The 20,815-nt window shown below is 35.7% G+C and overlaps 2 protein-coding genes across 4 annotated transcripts in view; one reads left to right on the top strand and one right to left on the bottom strand.

Annotated features, from left to right (window-relative positions):
* Window positions 1–3,747: 3,747 nt before the first annotated feature.
* The window catches only part of nrxn2b (neurexin 2b), a 659,496-nt gene continuing 642,428 nt past the window's right edge, over window positions 3,748–20,815 (bottom strand). For all 3 annotated transcript variants that reach the window (XM_047152219.2, XM_017461810.3, XM_053677578.1), the window contains 2 exons: window positions 18,654–18,729; window positions 3,748–6,905 (listed from right to left, as the gene is read on the bottom strand). In XM_047152219.2, the coding sequence (XP_047008175.1) occupies window positions 6,040–6,905; window positions 18,654–18,729 (942 nt within the window). In that variant the 3' untranslated portion in view covers window positions 3,748–6,039. The remainder of the gene's footprint in view (window positions 6,906–18,653; window positions 18,730–20,815) is intronic.
* LOC124626528 (gamma-crystallin M2-like) lies at window positions 20,463–20,799 on the top strand. The gene has a single exon (XM_047152225.2). The coding sequence runs from the start codon at window positions 20,542–20,544 to the stop codon at window positions 20,797–20,799; it is 258 nt and encodes an 85-aa protein (XP_047008181.2). The 5' UTR covers window positions 20,463–20,541.

Below are 20,815 nucleotides of genomic sequence, written 5' to 3'. Positions count from 1 at the left end.
CCATTTGCTCGTCCAATTTTACTGAACCATTTGGGGAAAATATAGAAACAGGGACATTCACTTATATAGTCTTCTTGTACACAAAGGTAAAAATCATGATAATTCAAATGTGGGATGTAAAAGTCAAGCTAACCTGTCTGAGTATACAAACTTAAAGTGACAAATAAAACAAAATAAATAATCTGTCCGCAGCTTTACGCATAAGGCTTAAACATCTAAAGAAATCAAAGGGAAAAGCGATCCCATACTAAGTTACTTCATCCATCTGTTTAATTCTTGCTAATGTCCTGACCAATCGTTTGCTGTTAACATTTGCTGTTAAAGAAGGCTTAATATTTTGCCTTTTTTTTTTTGCCCAGGAGCATGTTCAAGATGAATTTTTTTAAGCAGTCTGGAAATGTTTTTTATATATATAAAGATAATTATTTTGTAATATTTTGATTTATTTTCTTAATAAACCTCTAAGAGCAAGCTGCTAAACTGAGCCAAATGACAGAATCTCTACATGATCAATGTACAAACAGGTTTTGAGGACAGCCCTACACATCCTTCAGTTATTATTTTTTTTAAATGAAGTTTTGGCTGGTTTTACTGTGCAATCTGAAACCAAGCCAAACAGCAAATGAACCAAAAGTATGGATTCTACTCTGATACAGACTTGGCGAAGAGCCATGAAACCTATTTTACACTAGAACCTCTGATTAAATTGAGGACAGTGGAGGGTATGTTAAAGGTGAAATGATAAAATGGAGGGATATTATAGCTTGGGAAATTTGATCTCTGGCTTGCACTGGAACAGATGGAGGAGATTTAGGGGACAGAAAGATTAGCAGGCCTGCTGTAATACTGTTCCACATATTGCATTATGTTTGCTCTCACTTCATCAGTAACATAATCTCCGCTGCATTTTGTTCTTCATTCAATCATGCGGCTGAGTTTTACCAGTTCCACAAATGCTATCTTCAAATCAACAAACCTTCCCACTTACCTGCAGAGTCATCTTACTAACACAGCAGGATTAAAAACAGAGCCAAATTCTGACTTCCAAGCTTTTCATTGGAGAGGAAGTTAGGTATTGCTTTTCTCTCTCCTGAGAGAAATGATGAGAAGATCATTAATAACCATGAGCTCACATAGCAGGGCCGGGATTTTGAAATTCAATTAAAACCTTGTGTAATTAAGTAGAGAAACAGACAGACAGAGAGACAGACGATGTTGACTCGCATCAATGAACATTCCAATCTCCCCTGTGCATGCAGTTTGTTGGACCACACAGATTTAACATCACATGGACTCTGCTGATATCTCACACTCTGACTGGATGAGAGCACAAGAAAAAAGCCTTAGTGGGTACAGCATGGTTTTCAAATTCCACTTGGGGAACGTTTGCTCTGCTAAAACACACAACTGGGTCAATTAATTGCTAAGTCAAATCAGGTGTGCTAGAGCAGCAGCGTGTTCCTTCAACTTTCAAAAGCCTGGTGTAGAGCCAGTGGAAACTTGTACATTTAAACAGCTGATTCTCAAAACTCTTCTAACTCTTAAAAAAAATGAACTTTATTTATTTATATATTTATTTATTTAAAAAAAATTAAAAATAAAATAATAATTCCAACTTGGAATCTAAGAAAACATGCATTTAACTGTTGTAAACGGTGTTAATCTATCTTCTAAGTTGATAATTCAGTTTCTTTAAGCCAAAATACACTTAAATATAACAATTTATTTTAAATGACAAAGTTTGAGATATATATTTTTTTAAATATATATATATTTAAGTGTATTTGGCTTAAAGATTATTAAAGATTTATCAACTTAAAAAATGTTGAGGTTATTAGTTTCCTCAAATTTTTTTGGGAGTTAAATGAACTTATCCGGTTTTACAGTGTAGCGTGACCGTAAAAAGTACGGACCGATTGCTATTTTTTTTTCTTTTGTCCAATTATAACGGTCCTCTTCATTGCATATTGCATATGTATCCACTTGCTTTACAGGAATTAAGCGCCTCATAGTAGCTCACATGGACAGGAAGTGACCATCTGATGGACATGTGAAGCGAACAGCCACAGTTTGTTACGTGATGTATGGGGTGGGCAAATGATCATACCATAAGAGTAAATAAAATAATTCAATAAGTTGATCAGTGCGTGCCGAGGGATTTATTTTACGTCCTGAATACAACAGTCTGATTGCATTACTCAACATCTTATTTCAGGAAGAGAAAAAGTTCATATTTTAACTTATTTATTAACTATGATTATTTCCTTGATGAATGAATTAATCAGTGGTTAAAAAAAATAATTTATCGTTGCATGTATTATTATTTTCCTATCAGAAGTATTGATTATTCAAGTTCGACACATTCATCTTTATTATCCATGATGGAGTGGGAGATGGTGACTGACTCGGATAATGAGAAAACCGATTACCCGTGGCTTTATTTGTTGAACTTCATGTGCCTTAAGGACTCGAACAATAAATCATACACCTTTTATATGTAATCTTTGTCGACGTCCAAGAGTTCAAGTACAAATTTAAGGACTCATATAGAGGTGAGAGCAGTTGCCATTTGAAACTGATAAGTAGCCCAATGAGTAGGCTATATTTCTGGATTGAATTACATTATATTGTTATTTTTACTATTAGATTTATTATTATTATTATTATTATTATTATTATTATTATTATTATTATTAGTAGTAGTATTAATTTTATCTTTGGATGGTCTACAAATAAAACAAGACATCTGAATTATCTTTAGATTGTGTTTAATTTCTTTATGCACGATTACACACAGTTATTCATAAGCTGATTCACAATCATGACATATTAAAACTCTTACCCATTTTAAGTAGCTCCAATGTAATGTAAAAGGGTAGCTTGACTGTAGCTTAACGACTTCAAAGTATGAGAAGCTTGTACCGTTTCAAAGTAGCGTCCCCAACACTGATTTCTTCAAGGTTTATTATTTCTGAAAACGACTGCATTTTGCTCTTAAATGAATATCAAGCTTGAGTTCATTCATTTGCTTAATATCCTGACTGATTAGGTTGGAATTCAGATTTTTTTTTCTTTTTTCTTCTCTCAAAGTAAAGACTTATTTTCCTCGCAATTACTTTGTATCTCTACTACTACGTTTCAATCGATCCATTTTTATTCCTGAGAAATTGCTTGAAAGAAAACCAATTTTTTTTTTTATTGGTCTTTTTTGAAAGTAGGTTAATTTTTTTATTTGTAGCATGTATATACTCAGATGAAGACACGGTCCTCTTTTCTACAATGTCCATCATTTTGAGTTATTCTCATAAAAGCTTAGTAAATTTCTTGAAAAAGTAATCAATTAGCTCTGAAATCTGACTAGATTTCAGTTTATTACAGTTATTACTTACGTTGAGATTTATTAATAAAATACCTCAGAATATTGAGTTATGTCAGAACTTGTCAACTCAGGCTACAGGAAGTGAATCAAACATAGTGTTTACAGCATTTTTGTAGATGCAAATTTCTAAACAGGCCTCTGAGGCACGAGTGTACTATATAAGAGTGTTGCATCCTACGCATCCCTCAGCAAGACTTCTTTTTAAGGATTTTTGCTTTATTTAGTTATGTGCAGTGTGATACATACTAAGTTCGAGTCATATAGTCAAGAATCGGAATCATTTTAAAAGTGTTTTAAAGTTTTAAGAATATATTCATGCACGTTGTCAAATAGGACCATTGTTTTAATAATGACATGACACAGAAGAATAAGAAGTATATAACCAATTTTATTCCCTTCTGTTAATATACACATATTTAGAGTCATCTCACTGGAACACTTTACAAGAACATTTAGAAAGAACAGGGGGCACTCGGGGTGGGGGTGAGGGTGCTGAAGGGGGTGGAGGGTTTGAGTGGGTTATCTGGTGATGGTGTACAACTAAAAGATGAGAGCAAAATCATGAAAGAGTTGAGAAATACACACACACACACACACACACACACACACACACACACATGCACACACTCACGCATACATGTTGATGCTTTGAAGAAAAAAAAAAAACAACAAAATTTGGTGGAACCTTGAAGGTCTGCCATGTTGGATGATGGATTAAAACATATTCTGAATGAAAAGAGACATTGTGATGCAGAGGAAATTTATCAAGGTCATGTTTGTGTTGTAAACCAGATTTAGCTCAGTTCAACAAATAAAATTTACGTCCCAAGATCACTGATCATAATTTTTTTTTCTCCAAACAGGGGTTGTCAGTAGGGAAAACACATCTTTTTTTTTTTTTTTTTTTTTTTTTTAATCGTAGCAGTGGGATGAGTTTCAAATATTTAGACATTTCACAAACTTTTTTTTTTTTTTTTTTTTGAAGATTTTCTCTTTTCATAGTTCTTGTAGTAGAGCTGAGAATATTGGAATACTAAAGTTCAAGTTGTACATCCTCATAGAATGAGACATCCACTTTCCTCCAAGTGTTTCGTTTTCTTTTTCAAAGTTCACACTGATACAGTCTTTCCGTCTTTGCTTGCTACTTGCTGCAGCAGCAATACTGAGAACATGGTCACCTGCTATGAACTTTCGCATTCCCCACTGTCAAAACACCAGGGACTTGCAGCACATTTTCCTATAAATGTCTTTTCCCTTTTTGTTTATGACAAACTGTAAAAGAAAGATGAAAAGAAAAAAAAAACCCAAACAAAATCAAGCACTCCGGTCCATAGATTCGGCACTTCCTTTATGTCCGTAGTTTTTCTTTTTCTTTTTCTTTTTTCTTTTCATGGACATGTTGCATTGTGGCTTGTTCCAGAAATGCACAAGGTAAAGAAGGAAACTGACTCACACTGACGACCTGTTATCACCTCAAAGCAGGGGACGGATATATCTAATAACTCCCTTTCCATAGGTTGTCCTTGAGTTGCTCAGTCGTCTATACACGTGTATATATATATATATATATATTTCTAGGGAACAAAGTCATTTTGCTGCTGTGAGATGTTTCTTTTTCTGTTTCTGGTTCTTCGTATATGATTTCATAACCTTTTGAAAGGGTTCAACATCAAACCCCATAAACAAGTGGCGGATATCTGCTGGAATGAAGGACAACCAGGGGTTTAGCCTCAGAGCGTTTCGGTGGCTAATCAGCACCCGTGGGTGTCGCGTTCTCAAATTTCCATGGTTAATCTTGTCGTGAATTTTTTGATATAATTTTTTAAAACGCCACAGAAACTCAACAAGGTATTGTCTCTTTTTCGTTAAGGAATACTACATGCTTGAAACACAGCAGAAGTTATGTTGCATCAGCTCCTGAGCACCGAAGACAAGGAGAGGAATTTAAGAGTACAAGCCAAACAAGGAAAGAGAAAGAGAGAGAGAGAGAGAGATTGAATGAGATAAGAGAGAGAGAAAGAAGACGAATACTTGGAGCAGAAAGGGAGGCAGATTTGACACTGAGATGGTTTGGCAGTAATTTGGACTGGCACAAATATCTGGTCTTTACTGTCTCTCATATATCACCAACTTTCCAACTTTCATGCTTACTTTTTTCCCTTCTAACATTTCTCCAACACTCACTTGGTTTTTGAACGGTGCTCATAGAAATACTTCAGGTATAGCTAGCCTTACTGAAAGTCTTCACAAAGAGGGAATCTTCTGGGCTTGGCACATATTGGTGTTGCAACAAGAGATTAGGTGATCCTGAAGATCCTGAAGACCCAAGACTAACATGGTATTTACAGCGAGCAAGCAAGAGTGTGGAATCTTTACAATGGAACAAATCCACTGTGAATTTACCAACAGTACAAAAGTTATGATGAATATTTATCAAAAAGTCGAAGGGAAGAAAACAATCTCAATCTCGTGTTTTGGCTCTCTGTAATTTCATAGAGATTGTTTGGGAATGGAAACAACAGTTGGAAGGGTGAATGAGAAATATGACTGCCAACAAAAAGCAGAACTTTAACTGTCCCTGTTCCCTCAGTATTCCACCTCCCTCTCTCTATCTTTCACTCTCTCTCTCTGTTCTGTCTCTGTCCCTGTCAGGCCTGAGCTCAGACGTAGTATTCCTTGTCTTTGTTCTTCTTGCTCTTGGTGCCTGTTTTGGTTGTACCAGACTGCTTCTCCTTCACCAATGTCCCATTGCTCTGTGTGGCTGAATTACTGATGTAGTTGCGGCTCTGGTCTACTTGATAAGATCCTTCATCTCTGTTCCGATATTTGTACATGGCATACAGGAGTATGAGGATGCACAAGGCAGCTGCTGCGACAATCCCCACCACCATCCCTGTGGTGCTGCTGGACTCCCGGATCACCTCCACCGCTCCTGGAGGTCCTCGGTCAGGAGATGAAGGCTCTGCAGTGGGAAAATTGGGAGGGTTGGTTATACCAGGAATGTGCCTGTGCCGCCCGCCATGTTCGGGATCCCCGGAAGGCTGGACGGGTGGCAGGAGGACTTGATCTCGAGTGTTCATTTTGCCCGCTGGTATATTTGGGCCACTGTTGATATTGGGTTTGAGTCGTGGTGAGGTCGTGGGGGTGGATGGAAGCAGGGGCTGCTGGGAGTTGGGAGGATGGCGAGAAAAGTGTCGATCACCTTGTGGGTTTCCGGCTACCGCCGGAGGAGGCGGAAGCACGGTTCGATCTGTGACGAGGGGGGAGTTTTTGTAATAGTCCTCGTCATCTGACTCGGTCATTTCACCTGAGCCGTAAGCCGAGACCTCCATGGCCTCCTCACAGTCCTCTTGGTCCATCGGACATGGCGCGTGGCCATTGGAATGGGACATGGACTCTTTTGTGGTCTCGAGCAGTGTGAGGAAGGGATGGTAGGTAGGGGGTGGAGGGATAACTGGGTACCTTGTTGCAACTGAAGGGGGATCTAGGGAATCCACGGTTATTATGGGCAACACTAATTCACCTCCTAGGATAAGAAACAGACAGGGCGAGGGGGGAAAAGCATTAGTAAAAATCTGAGCAAACTGTTTTCTAGATTTCAAACAAATCCAAAAAACAGTGAAAGAAAAACAATAGCAACACAGTTACGTAAAACCATTATTAGAACACTATGACTTAGAATGAGGTTAGTTCAAGTTTAGTTAGTGACTTGTCATCTATTTAAAATGTTAATCAGAATGATCTAAACTCTCTCTTTGCTTGAACTTAAAGTTAAAAGTACATATATACAGATAAAATTGGCTCATTATGTACAATCTGACTAATCTAATCTATGCTAACTTTACTAACTATCCTAAGCCACAAGCTACAGAAGTCAAAGTGTTAGTGACGTTATTGTTTCACTAAAATATGCTAAAAAAAAAAAAAAAAAAAAAACAGTTCTAAATACAAGCGCCTAACTATCCTACCACTACACTCATTCTCTCTTTCACAGAGTGGATGGGTTAAATAAGATAGCAAACCACATAGTACAGGTCACTTACATCAACAAATTGGCCGCATGATTTTTGCATGAAAAAAAAAATTACAAAAAGAAAGCTGTGTAAGATTGTTCTTGGATAGTGATAAACAATGTTCACCCCAATTTTCAAAGAGTCTTTAAATCTCTTTAATCATCCATTCAGTGTTTTTTTTTTTCTTTCTGTGAGATTATAAAGTATAATCCCTCTTCCCGATAGGCATTATGATGATTAGAGAGGGTTTTTACTAATTATTACAGTCTATATGCAAATCTTCAGATTCAGCTTTGGATATTGTACATTACTGGGATATTCTCATTCATATTCACACTATATCATTACCCCAAAATGACGATCATATCATTAAATACTGTATATCATTAACGTCCTATTCCCCAATGCAGTTTCAGCTCGTCAATAATAAAACTAACCTTCTAACAGAACTGTAGTCCTAATACATTTCTTTTTTGCAAAATGGACCAGATATCTGACATTGAATATGCAATCTGTAGTCAATACATATTAGAATAAAACACATATTTTCTAATGCAGTTTTGTTTAGAATTTAAAACATCTCTGAATATTGCTTTTGCAAAATCCTGATAAGATGAATTAGTGCAAATGGAAATTACACCCAGGAAATTTAATGTGCAGGGAAATCATGCCCTTGACATCAACATGTTTCACCCCAATACACAGTCCTCTGTTATACATGATTATGTATGCCTATTATGCTCAAATATTTTGCAAACCCACAAAGGAGAACAAATACAGATAGCAATTAACAAATGCAAGGTTTAAATATTTGAAAGAAGTGAAAAAATTAATTCATACAAGTACCAATTTTGTATAATACCCTCCCTCCCCTGACACACACACACACACACCCTTCCCAAAACCAATGATGTGGCATAGATTTTATTATAGTTGTGAAATGTAGGCTGCACTGTTACATCTTTGTGCCCTAAGGTTGAAGGCCTTATTTGTTTAATTCCCAGTGATCACATCCAATATGAGACATTATCGTGTTATTGAGATACAGAACATTCATAGAAAAACTTATAATCCAGTACTAGTTTTCGTTGTTTTTTATTTTTTTTTAAATTTTTTTGCAGATAGTTTCCAATTATATGGTTGAAGCATTCAATAATTCAGAAAAAAACAAGGCCTTTTGGAGAGCTTAATGAAAAGAATCAATTTACCAAAATATTACATGGGTGGTTACTAAATTATTTTACTGTTGAGACTTTTTACAGTTCTATTAGATACACTATGAGCACGAAAAAAAGAGAAAAGCTGTTCTAATTATACCAAGGACAGAACATTTAGATTCCATTAGGCAATAAATGTAAAATACAAATGACCATCTCTAACAGAAAACGATGGCGCTTCTGAACTGAACTTGTTGTTATGTTTTAATAAGGAATAACCACCAAATTAATATATTAAAGACAAGGTAATATGTCAAGCCAACAAACTAAGTATCTCAGAACCATGAATTTTTATGCAGTGGCCATTGATTGTGCGATTTGAACCCATGACTTAATAGCGTCATACTTAATACATGTTTATATTATTTGGTGGGAACAGGTGAAAAAGATTATTCGCTTTGAAATATATCTTGAAATAGATCTTGTGAGCCACAGGGAGGTTAAATCGTGGACACATCTTATTTTAAAAATAACCTCCCTGTCGTCCAGTGGGTCTGGAGATAACCAGTGGTGTTAGTGATAACTCAGATTGGTTCTCAGAGATGCTTAAGTATACAAAGCAAGGCTTAAAACGGAGGGAGATACAGTACAATGTAACGCAGTGAAAGGACAATCAGCCTTAGGACACAATACACAACGTGTGTAGCTGAGCTGTAAAGAACAAACAGCTGGTGGTCAGTAATGCCCCATGAAACAGTTTGCTATTATCATAAAATAATGCTGACTCGGTTAGATACAAGATTAATCCTCAGAACAACCAAGATAAAACCCATTCTTTATGTTCAATTACATAATATTGCACTGATGAATTCTTAATTCTGATTGGTCGGAAGATGTTGAGTATATTTTATATACTATATATATATACACTATATTTTATCAACTTATAGTAAAAACACAGAATGGTGGACACCACATAAGCAGACATAACAAAGTGTGTGTAATCATTGACGTGTTGTTTTTATGCGAGGAGATGTTTGTTTAGCATTTTTGGATGAAGTCTCCAGTGTTCGCACTTTTTGTAACAGTCAGTGCTAAAGGTTTTCCATCATGGGAAAGTCGTTGGAAACAGAGAAATTTGTGCTTTCCAGTTTATTGTTAATGCAACAAGCTGGCGAGGGTAATCATTGTTCATAGCTGATGTAATGTAAGGAACTTGTTTTGTGGATGTTTCACAACATTATATGTAACTATAAATGGATACAAGTAAAAAATACAGGATACTGTTGTTTATTTATTATATAAAAATGCAATCGTTGGAAAATTGCTGTGATATAAAAAGAATAATAATGAAATATATAACACAATAATTAACATTGCGGTGGTATCAGTAACTCCATTTCATGTTGGAGCGCATCAAACCACACACTTGATTATTTTCCTATGCAGGCACATTGTGTTTTATTCCATATATAAATCACTTCCATGAGTCCATGAGAGTAAATTTATTCAGACGTTTTCTGACTCTGCACTGATTGCATATAAGATATAAAGGGATTGAAGAGGGGGGTGATGGGTAGGCTCTGAAGAACATTACACCCATATTAATAAAAACAAATTAATGCAGCAGTTCCACCCCAGCTCCCTTGGTGAGCTTTGGGAAGTAATATCAACTTCTTATGAGCCAGTAAAAGACATATAGGGCTCTAGTCTGACACAAAAAAATATGAATGGACTGGGCCTATAAACCAGTGTTAGCAAGCCTGAAACATGCGTCCAACCAGTCTCGTAGAACACTGGATATGATGAACAGCCTGTAACAAGTATAGTGGCGCTCGAAAGTTTGTGAACCCTTTAGAATTACCCATATATCTGCATAAATATTACCTCAAACATCATAACAATTTCACACAAATCCTAAAAACCGGCAAAGAGAACCCAATTAAACAAACAAGATGAAAATATTATTCTTGGCCGTTTATTTATTGAGGAAAATGATCCAATTTTATATTTATACCTGTGAGTGGCAAAGTACGTGAACCTCTAGGATTAGCAGTTAACTAGAAGGTGAAATTAGAGTCAGGTGTTTTCAATCAATGGGATAACGATCAGGTGTGAGTGAGCGCCCTGTTTTATTTCAAGAACAAGGATCTGTCAAAGTCTAGTCTTCACAACATGTCTGTGGAAGTGTATTATGGCAAGGAGATTTCTTAAGACCTCAGAAAAAGAGTTGTTGATGCTCATCAGGCTGGAAAAGGTTACAAAACCATCTCAAAAGAGTTTGGACTCCAGCAATCCACAGTCAGACAGATTGTGTACAAATGGAGGAAATTTAAGACCATCGTTCCCCTCCCTAGGAGTGGAGGCCAACAAAGATCACTCCAAGAGCAGGATGAGTAATAGTCCACGAGGTCACAAAGGAACCCGGGGTAACTCCTAAGCAACTACAGCCCTCTCTTACATTGGCTAATGTTAAAGTTCATGAGTCCACCATCAGGAGAACACTGAACAACAATCATGTACATGGCAGGGCTGCAAGGAGAAAGCCACTGCTCTCCAAAAAGAACATTGCTGCCGGTCTGCAGTTTACTAAAGATCATGTGAACAAGCCAGAAGGATATTGGAACAATATTTTGTGGATTGATGAGACTAAAATAAAAGTTTTGGTTTAAACGAGAAGGGTTATATACGGAGAAAAAAACCCACTGCATTCCAGCATAAGAACCTTACCTTATCTGTGAAACATGGTAGTGGTAGTATCATGGTTTAAGATTATGTCAAAAAATATTCTTAAGATTTTAATATTATTTAAATTAATATTCTTTTTTTTCTTCATGGCTTTGTGTTCCTTTTTATGTTATGCTTTTCGTTGGCGAAAATGGTAATTAGAATAGTCAGGGACTAAATGGACTGGAATTATTCAAAACACTGAATTATTCAAGCTGCTGAGCTAGCCTAATTAAAATTAGATAACTGAATTAAGTTTGTATTGGACATATGAAAAATTTAAAAATACATAGAGGGTACACTATATGCTTATTACCCTGAATAAGGCTTTGAACATTAGACAAAAAAAAAAAAAAAGTCCTTCCTTAAGCAATAAGCACTCGATGTCTGTTTTTAATATTCAGACAAGTGGGAGAGATCTACTGAGCACAGACATTACTCGGAAAGGTATTTTTAATGCTGATGGCAGTGCTGTTAACTCAATACCAACGCCAATGGAGCACAAAAAGACATCAAAGGAAAAATTCACCATGAAGGACTTGCATATTAATCTTATTAATCATATTACCATTAACATGTTGATCTAATTAACATGTGCCATCCATGATTTATTTTGTACTGAAATTCAACAGATCTTAGCCCAGAATTTTATGTAAATTTTGTGTAAAAACGATGACCTTTAGAAAATACAGTACATTGTACTTCTAAGAATAATTTTAATTAGGATTCCATTTTAATCATTACTTGAGTTAAGACTTTTTTAGCGTTTAACATTCGGTTCTGCTTTTCTGCTACTTTTCCTGTGTCGGCATATCAAATTTTCCTATTGAAGTAAGTCTCGATTATAGAATAGTATTCAATACGTCATCCTTGTTAAAAAAAAAACAAAAAAACCCAGATTCTACACAAGTTTAATGTTAAATATTTGGAGGATGAAACCAGCTGATCCAGAATCTGTATTAAATTTATATAAAGTATAAGGTATACAATTAAAAATATATATATATATCCTTAAACAACTAGTTTGTTCTAGTTTATTTACTCACATTTATAGTAATACATCCATATTTTAAAGCACGAGCAGACATTTAGAGATGAAATTACAGGCCTCAGGCTTAACGTGGAATTTACTGACAGACACAGATGATGTTCGGCAAAGGCTAAATTCTTTAGCATCAAAGACTTTTGACTGATAGTGTAAATTCTCTCTCACACTGGCCTCAAGGTTTAACAAGAAGGATTTCTAGACAAAATAAGCCTTCCTGTCCTATAACGTCCTATTCTTTCAGATACGTTGTGTTTCTTTCTTCTCTTGTGTTTATTTGTTTCTTTCATACATCTTTCAACCTTTGTTTATCTCCCATGACGTTCTTTTTCTTCAAATTTATTTCCTAACCCATAAGCTGCTGCTTTGTCCTATTTGTGTTCAGTATCAACAAGTTCAACAACAACAACAACAGTTACTGCCGAGACAGTGCGGCTGTAGAACACAGAGAAGAAAGGTCTTTGCCATTTTTATTCCACAGATGAACAAAGCTAATTAACTCTGTTATAGACACAGTGTGGGTGGCTGAGTTTGCTTAGTTTGCTTATAGGGTTTTATAGTATTCATTTTTCATTATCTAACCAGTTTATCGGCTATGATATAACCTAAGACGTCAGCAAGTTTACATGTTCCAATGAGGAGGTACTAAGGAGCAGAATATGGTACAGATGAAGCAGCCTAAGCATAACCACATGGTGCAACATACTGGCTATTTTAATAAATATAGGCACATTAATTTAAGTCTAACAATCTAAGCATCATGGATAAAAAGTCCATCCTAAAAACTGAACACAAATGAGAGTTAATTCTCATAGCAGTCATATGTGTGACAGCCTGGGAAAACATTTCACGTGGTCAAATTGTGACATTTTCTTGTATGAATACATACAGTAGTTCTAAAAGCTACAGGTTTTCCTGAAATACATTTTTGCATTTAAACACAAGCCTCATTGCTGTCTCTTCACTTAACAACAATTTGATCAATGTCTGACATTCACAGATTGAGGAAATCACAATTAGCAGCTGATTTATTATTATTATTATTATTATTATTATTATTATTATTATTATTGTTATTATGCCTTTTTTTGTTGCTATTTTGTAGAATTTAGCTTCAGCAACATCCGACAGATTTTCCTAGATCACCCAGTCACCAATTGATGACTGAAAGCTACAATATGTCTCCTATGTTAAAAACGCATTGTACATTTACTGTATGAGAGATTTAAAAGCTACTTCTTCCGTAAGTTTAGACCCAATATTGAACAATTTTGTTCGTACACTTTTACAAGTAAAATGCATGGTGCTAAATTAAATGTAGGACATTTACAAGTTACAAGTTACACATTTACAAGTTCCGCACAGTATCTAATTAGGCCTACTTTGCATCATTTGAACTTATTTCACGGATTCAATTCAGTTGTTGATATAGTACATTTATTTATTTTGCCATTGTTATTTTGTTTATTTCTTGTTATGATTTTAATTTATTATATGTTAATTTTCCTGGGCATTTTTGTTATGAAGTTCTCTATACTAATTGATAGTGTAGCCATTAGCCAGTACTAGCCTATGGAATCAGAAACAGGTCACGACTGCAAAAATCTGAAATGAAGTGAATCAAATTTTCAAATTTTTAATTCCAGCCAATAAGCCAATGATGTAATGTTTTGACAATCAAAATCTGAATTTGAAACACCTTTTAAATTTTTATTTGTTTATTTATTTATTTTTAGAATAATCAAATGTAGTAAATTTGGAAAGTTTCAAAATAATCTACACAGGATTATTATAAAATTTAATTCAAACCCTTTCACTGAAATACAAGCCGTGTAATGCAATTTCAACCTGATGTTATTCAACCATAAATATTCACTTACACAGTTAAATACAGGCAATAAAATATATATATTTTTACATTTAAATTTAGACTGTAGTGGCACATTTCACATTCAATAAAAAAGCTAGTAGCTCAGTAGTGGTACGTGTTATTACATGCATACCAAACAAAAATGTGTCAGATTAAAAAATAAATAGTTGGTTCAGTAAGTATTGTTCGTTCACTGAGCTCCAATGAACATTTTGTGACACGGACTTCAGATTAAAGTAAATGCGCATAGGGGAATAGGGTTAGTCGTAATGGTGCTGCAAGGCTCTTAGGGAAAGCTCTCTAATCAAAAATGTTTTTACTGTTCTACACTAATCGATCCGTTTATGACTGAACGTTTATGGCCTGCTGGTGCTTTATTTTACTGTAGTGCTTGAAATGGAAAGAAGTCCAGATACTCCCATTTTTAAAATTTATTTATTTATTTATTTATTTTTTGGATGTTGTAGTGTAACTGGTTTTAGCAAAGCATTACGTAACTTTGAAGATCTAGAATGAATAAAGCACAAAAGTTTGAAAAACTGTACATTATTATAAGAATTAGGAACTATTAAAAATAAATTAAATTGCATAATTGTTGTTGTTAAGTGGCATCAGTTCAGCAGATTGCTCGTGTGGTCTGTCAGTGAGTTTGATTATTTGATTCTCTTTCATTCACAGGTTCTTCTGGTTCCATTCAGGCCACACAAACCATGTGGTGGTAACGCATCCAATTTAAGTGTTCACTCAATCAGCTGCAGTATAGGCGCATAAAAAAGTCGGCCCATTGTCTCGCTACACTTGTTGCCATTTCTACCGTTTTTGTCACATGCATAAACAAAGTGGAAACTCTACAGTAATTAACCGAATTTCCACTTAATTTGGGTGTTTAGCCTGTTATTATTAGCTTGCTCTTTAAAAAAAATCTATGGTTAGGAAGAAGTACTGGGAAATTATAAAACGTGTCAGTAGGCCAAAAAAGGACATCTGCTAGTCAAAAGAGTAAAACACAGAATAACCAGTACTCTTCACATGCAATAAAATGTTATTACGTCAATAAAACACTCATGCTGTATACACGCCTGACAGGAAATCAAATCAGTACTAAGAAGGATTGGGAAGATGATGGGACGATTCACATCTGTAAATTTGACTGTGTACTGTCAACAAAATCATTGGCACCCTTTGAAATGAAAATGAAAAACATGCGATGAGAGATATTCTGAGCTTAAACATAGCTTTGGTCTTAATAAAAAGAAGAAAAAAAAGAGGTTTTTATACATAAAAACAAAAGAAAAAATTCTGGTGTAAACACTGTTTTCAAAATTATTGGCAGGGTAGAAATAATATTACGTCTCCTCTAGTGAGCACATTTCGAACAAATCTGGAAGTATAACATATTGGGCCCTACTCTGTCCAGAACATTTCGAGCTTCTTTATATCCATAGCTTTGCGCATGTGAACTTTTTTGAACTAAGACCACAAGTCTGCAATCCAGACCTTAAGAAGGGTGTTTTAAAACATATTACATATTTGTGTATATGCGTTATTATCTTGATGAAAGCCACATCTTACTTTTCTGGCAGTGGCAACCAAGTTTTGGTCTAAAATATCCTTGTTCTTGTTCTTAGTGGAACTATGAGCCAAAATGAACCATTTAACCCTCCCCCCCACACCATTTTTATTTAGCATCAATAATTCTGGACTATATGTGAATAGTGTGCATGGTTATGAGCATGTGAAAGGTGTCTGTCTACTTTTAATGTAAGACGTCTGAAGGAAGTCATTGTTTGTATGTGACTGCATTGTGTTGTCGACTCATTAGAAAGGAGAGAACCCTAAGCCAAGCTTCATTAGATGATGTAATTAGGGATGTCTAACAAGGGCAGAGATTAATTAGCCCACTGAGATAGACTGGGACGACTGAAGGTCCATGAGACGTTTCACAAGACCCCATGAACATTATCACAATGCGGACTTTCCTCCTCAATCCTCTCTCTGCCTCTTCATTTTTTATCCAATCCCATGTGCAACTCAACAGGACACGCATGTCAACGATCAGCAGTGTTTAAAGCTGGAATTGCATCTCGCACACCCTCTCTCTCCAAGCCCTTGTCTCTATGGGGTATAATGCCTGAATTTCCCATTACGTAACGGTACCCGTCAATATAGGATGAGGTGGTAAGGTTCACAACAGTAGTGATGGATATGATTAGTTATATACTAATACCAAAAAAAGAAATACACATACACACAAGCAGTAATGATAATGATGATCAAAGCCATTGTGAAGTCAAGGGTGCCAATACTTTTCTAACTACAACGGAGAAATATATGGTGTCGGATGCCATTTGAGATTAGCCCTTTAACTTTAGCATGGGGGATTACAAGTGGATTGTTGGCAAGGCTTACACAATAGAGCAGCTTTCAGCAAAGATATGGAAAACATTACTATTAAATATTCATCACATTCCAACTATAACTGCTAAAGACATATTTTATTTAACTTTTTAGCTAGTTTTTATTACTTTTACCAGTATGTTACTTCTACATTCTGTTTGTATGATTTTATTATAACAATATATACAACATAATCATAAAATATAATTATATATATGAATAAATATATATACAATTATTACATATAAAGTTATTTATTAGGGGGCCAAGCACCGAAGGCTCATAGACACCCTACTGGAGTTGTGTGCTTTCTTCTTCCTCTTCTTCTTTTTCCACATCGGAGGCAACCCATGCAATGTACTGTATCCTTTTCTTAACAATAATAAGTCCACAACGCATGTTGTATAAAGGCGATTCCACTGCCTTCTGATTCTTGGAGTCATGCCGAGTTCAACAGATACCATGATGTTAACTGCCACAACATTGGATTATCTTAAGGGATTGCATGACGTTTTGTCTAAATCCCCTCTAGGGAGCGTAATAAAAAATAATTGACAAATTAGTACGAATAATTTTTAAAAACCCTTTGAACCACTCAACAATAAATCAGGATTAGTCCTGTTCTTGATTCCCTGGAAGGCACAGAGTTTTCTCAATGTAAGGAATTCCTGATTCCAATTTTCGTCCAATCATCATTGAATTTGGAGCTTAGCATTTTGGGATATTTCATTCACAACCTGCGAGCAAATTTGATGGCTAAATCATCAAACAGGAAGTGAGGCCATTACTTAGCAAAATTGTATTTATTTATTATTATTATTATTATTTAACATTTTGACAATAAACTTGTTACATATGCAGTATTTAGCAACATGACCTAAAGTTAACAAACAAGTTTAAACTTTATTTTCAATCTGGGAGGCCAAGGACATTATACTCTATCTCAGCAACAGCTCAAAGTTTTGCCTTCAAATTAATAAATCTCCTTGGGAACAGTCAGTGATGATCCTGATGCCTTCCTCCAATGCTTGGCCCCTTAAATCGATGCTCAAAGCTATTTATTATTATTATTATTAGTATTATTATTATTATTGTTATTATTGTTATTATTATTATTATTATTATTATTATTATTATTATTATTATTATTATTGATCACAGTAGTTGTGTATTTTATCAGGACAATTTTGTGATAGAACTGTTTCTAACTCCACCTACATGGCCCTGATTCGCAAACATTTTTTCTGGTCAAGAAGGGAAACTAAATTTAGAATGGGTATTGTGGTACTGTATGGGTCACTTGACAATTGAAATAATAACAAAATGTAAGACAATGGATTCATTAATTTGTGCTGTACCTCATTGTTTTGTGGAAAAGCGCTATAAGGTGCCAACTCTCAGTTCCGCTGCTGTCTACACGTACGTGTGTGTACAATACTCCTACTCCCAATTAATTATATAATATCATAACAGCTAATTTGATTCCATATAACACTATAACAAGGCTCCAATGAGTAAAAGAACGATTTTCAGGAAATTCCATAGTCTGTCCTATTTTAATCCACTAGCATGAAACTTTTTTTAAAATGAAAATAACAAATGACACTTTTGTTTTAATGGGATTTCCGTACACATTGGTGGTCAGACATTAGTGCAGCAGTGCTGGAAAACAATTAAATGTAGCCAAAGGACAATACTCATGTGAAGTGCTGAGATTATATAGTCTAATAGATTTTATCTTGGCTGTTCTCAGTTGATTTACACTTAAAGCTGTAAATTCTTCCCAGCTTCATTTCACTTTCAAATCTCCAGTTTATTTAACTCACTCTGCCCGATGAGACCATGTAAGGGTTACAGGTATGACCTGTATAATGTTAAAGTAATGGCAACAATACTGACCAATCACAGCTGTATTTATAAAATCCCATGTTTTGATGAATCTCTGTGTGTGTGTGTGTGTGTGTGTGTGTGTGTGTGTGTGTGTGTGTGTGTGTGTGTGTGTGTGTGTGTGTGTGTGCCCCATTAATCTCCATTAATACACCCCAATTTAGAAAAATGTACTCACCGCCAGGCTCGCACTCCTCTAAATCCTCATCATCACTAGGACATTCTGCTGATGCTACTAGCAGATCATCTGTGTTCTGAAACAGAGAAGCAGAGAAAGACAGAGATATTGGGTCATTAATCTTTTGTAAATAAACAAATATATACATTTGACCAAAATATTATTTTGACTTTAAAATTATTATTTTAAAAATGTATATTATTATTATTATTATTATTATTATTATTATTATTATTTTAAATGTAATATAAATTATTTTATGCATTGAAATGACAATACATTCAATTTCATGAACATTTTATGAAATTTATGATTCATTTCCTTAGGTCCGTGAAAATATTTTATGTGGAACCAAATGCATAATGTACCATGTTGTAGTCTAGAACAGTGGTTTTCAGAGTGGGGGCTGCGGCCAGGGGGCGCCCAGGGGGCCTCAACAATTTGGTGTGCCCATCCCTCCCACTAGTTTGTTTTCTCTTTCTCACTCTCAGACAACCACACACACACAATCAATTCCTAATGTAATGTAATGATGTAAGATGTAATTATTAATAAAATAAAGGGGGATATATGAAGAAGGCTGTATTTTTAATGTGTTTTAAAGACATCTTGCAAAAGGGAGGCCTTGGTCAAATGTTAATGCCATTTGGGGGCCTTGCCCTTGAAAAGTTTTGGAACCCCTGGTCTAGAAAATGCTCTTTGCCCTTAGCAATTTTCAGCTATATTATTATTGCTGCTTAAATTTGTCAAATTGGTGTTAACACTAATCTGTCAAATTGGTGTCAACACCAATCTGGACTAACTGGTGAGAAAGTGTCCTTAGAGCATCAAACCTCCAGGTGATGTGACTAAATGCTTCATATTTCGTCCATTCCTGTTAATGAAAACTCAAAACTTTTATGAATCAATAAATTAATCAATCTTCTCCAACAAATTCATTACATGGTGTGATTGCTTTTAACGCATACAGTCACGAGTCATTTCAGTACAGAATTTTGCTATTTCACAAGCAGGTAATTCTGCTATATAGGTCCAGTTCAATAGCACATACCATTAATGAACCGTGATGAAAACACTGATTCACATAATGAAGTCCTGTCTATGCCATTAAAAGAGTAGAATAATATGTTTTTTTGAAAGCAATGAAACTTGCCAGTGGGAACTTCTGGAGACTGTGTAACATAGAAAGGTAGTGAAAGCTCTTCAGATTTGTATGGGGCTCTGTGCTATGTTGCTTGGTCAGGAGTTTTTACAATAGGAGGCACATGCTCTTTAGTCTTGGTCCAGGTATAAATGCAAGGGTTAAACCAGGCAGGATGTCAGTTCACCAGTTGGAAACAGCTTGAACAAACCAAACCAGCCATCATGACTATGGGCAAGGTAACTATCATGAACGATGATGAAGGAATTAAACAATTATACCGTCTTGTTTTCATTCATTGACATACAATTGGTAATTTTTGCTTAATCAAAAGATATATTGGCTTTATGTGATTTAGCTTGTGAATGCTCAACTGATTCTGAAACTCCTCACCCAAACAGGTTATCTTCTATGAGGACAGGAACTTCATGGGGCGCTCCTATGAGTGCACCGGTGATTGTTCCGATATGCACTCTTACATGAGCCGCTGCCACTCCTGCAGGGTGGAGAGCGGCTGCTGGATGGTCTACGACCGCACCAACTTCATGGGAAACCAGTATTTCATGAGGAGGGGCGAGTACGCTGACTACATGAACATGTGGGGCTGGGGAAACAACTGCATCAGGTCCTGCCGCATGATCCCCATGGTATGGTATTGGATCATTTCAGTCTTAATTTATTACATATGGTACATTTCCTAGTTAACTGACCCTTAAATTTCCCAAACAGCACAGAGGATCCTACAGAATGAGGATCTATGAGAGGGACAACTTCATGGGTCAGATGTATGAGATGTCGGACGACTGCGATTCCTTCATGGATCGTTACCACTGGTCCAACGGCTGCATGTCCTGCCATGTGATGGACGGCCACTGGCTCATGTATGAGCAGCCCCACTACAGAGGCAGGATGTGGTACTTCAGGCCTGGAGAGTACAGGAACTTCAGAGACTACGGTGGCATGAGGTTCATGAGCATGAGGCGCATCATGGATTCCTGGTATTAAACCATTTATACTGATT

This window comes from Ictalurus punctatus, chromosome 29 (assembly GCF_001660625.3).
Source record: "Ictalurus punctatus breed USDA103 chromosome 29, Coco_2.0, whole genome shotgun sequence".
NCBI classification, from domain to species: domain Eukaryota; kingdom Metazoa; phylum Chordata; class Actinopteri; order Siluriformes; family Ictaluridae; genus Ictalurus; species Ictalurus punctatus.
Note: the sequence above shows the minus strand (reverse complement) of the source record. Positions and strands in the feature narration are given on the sequence as shown.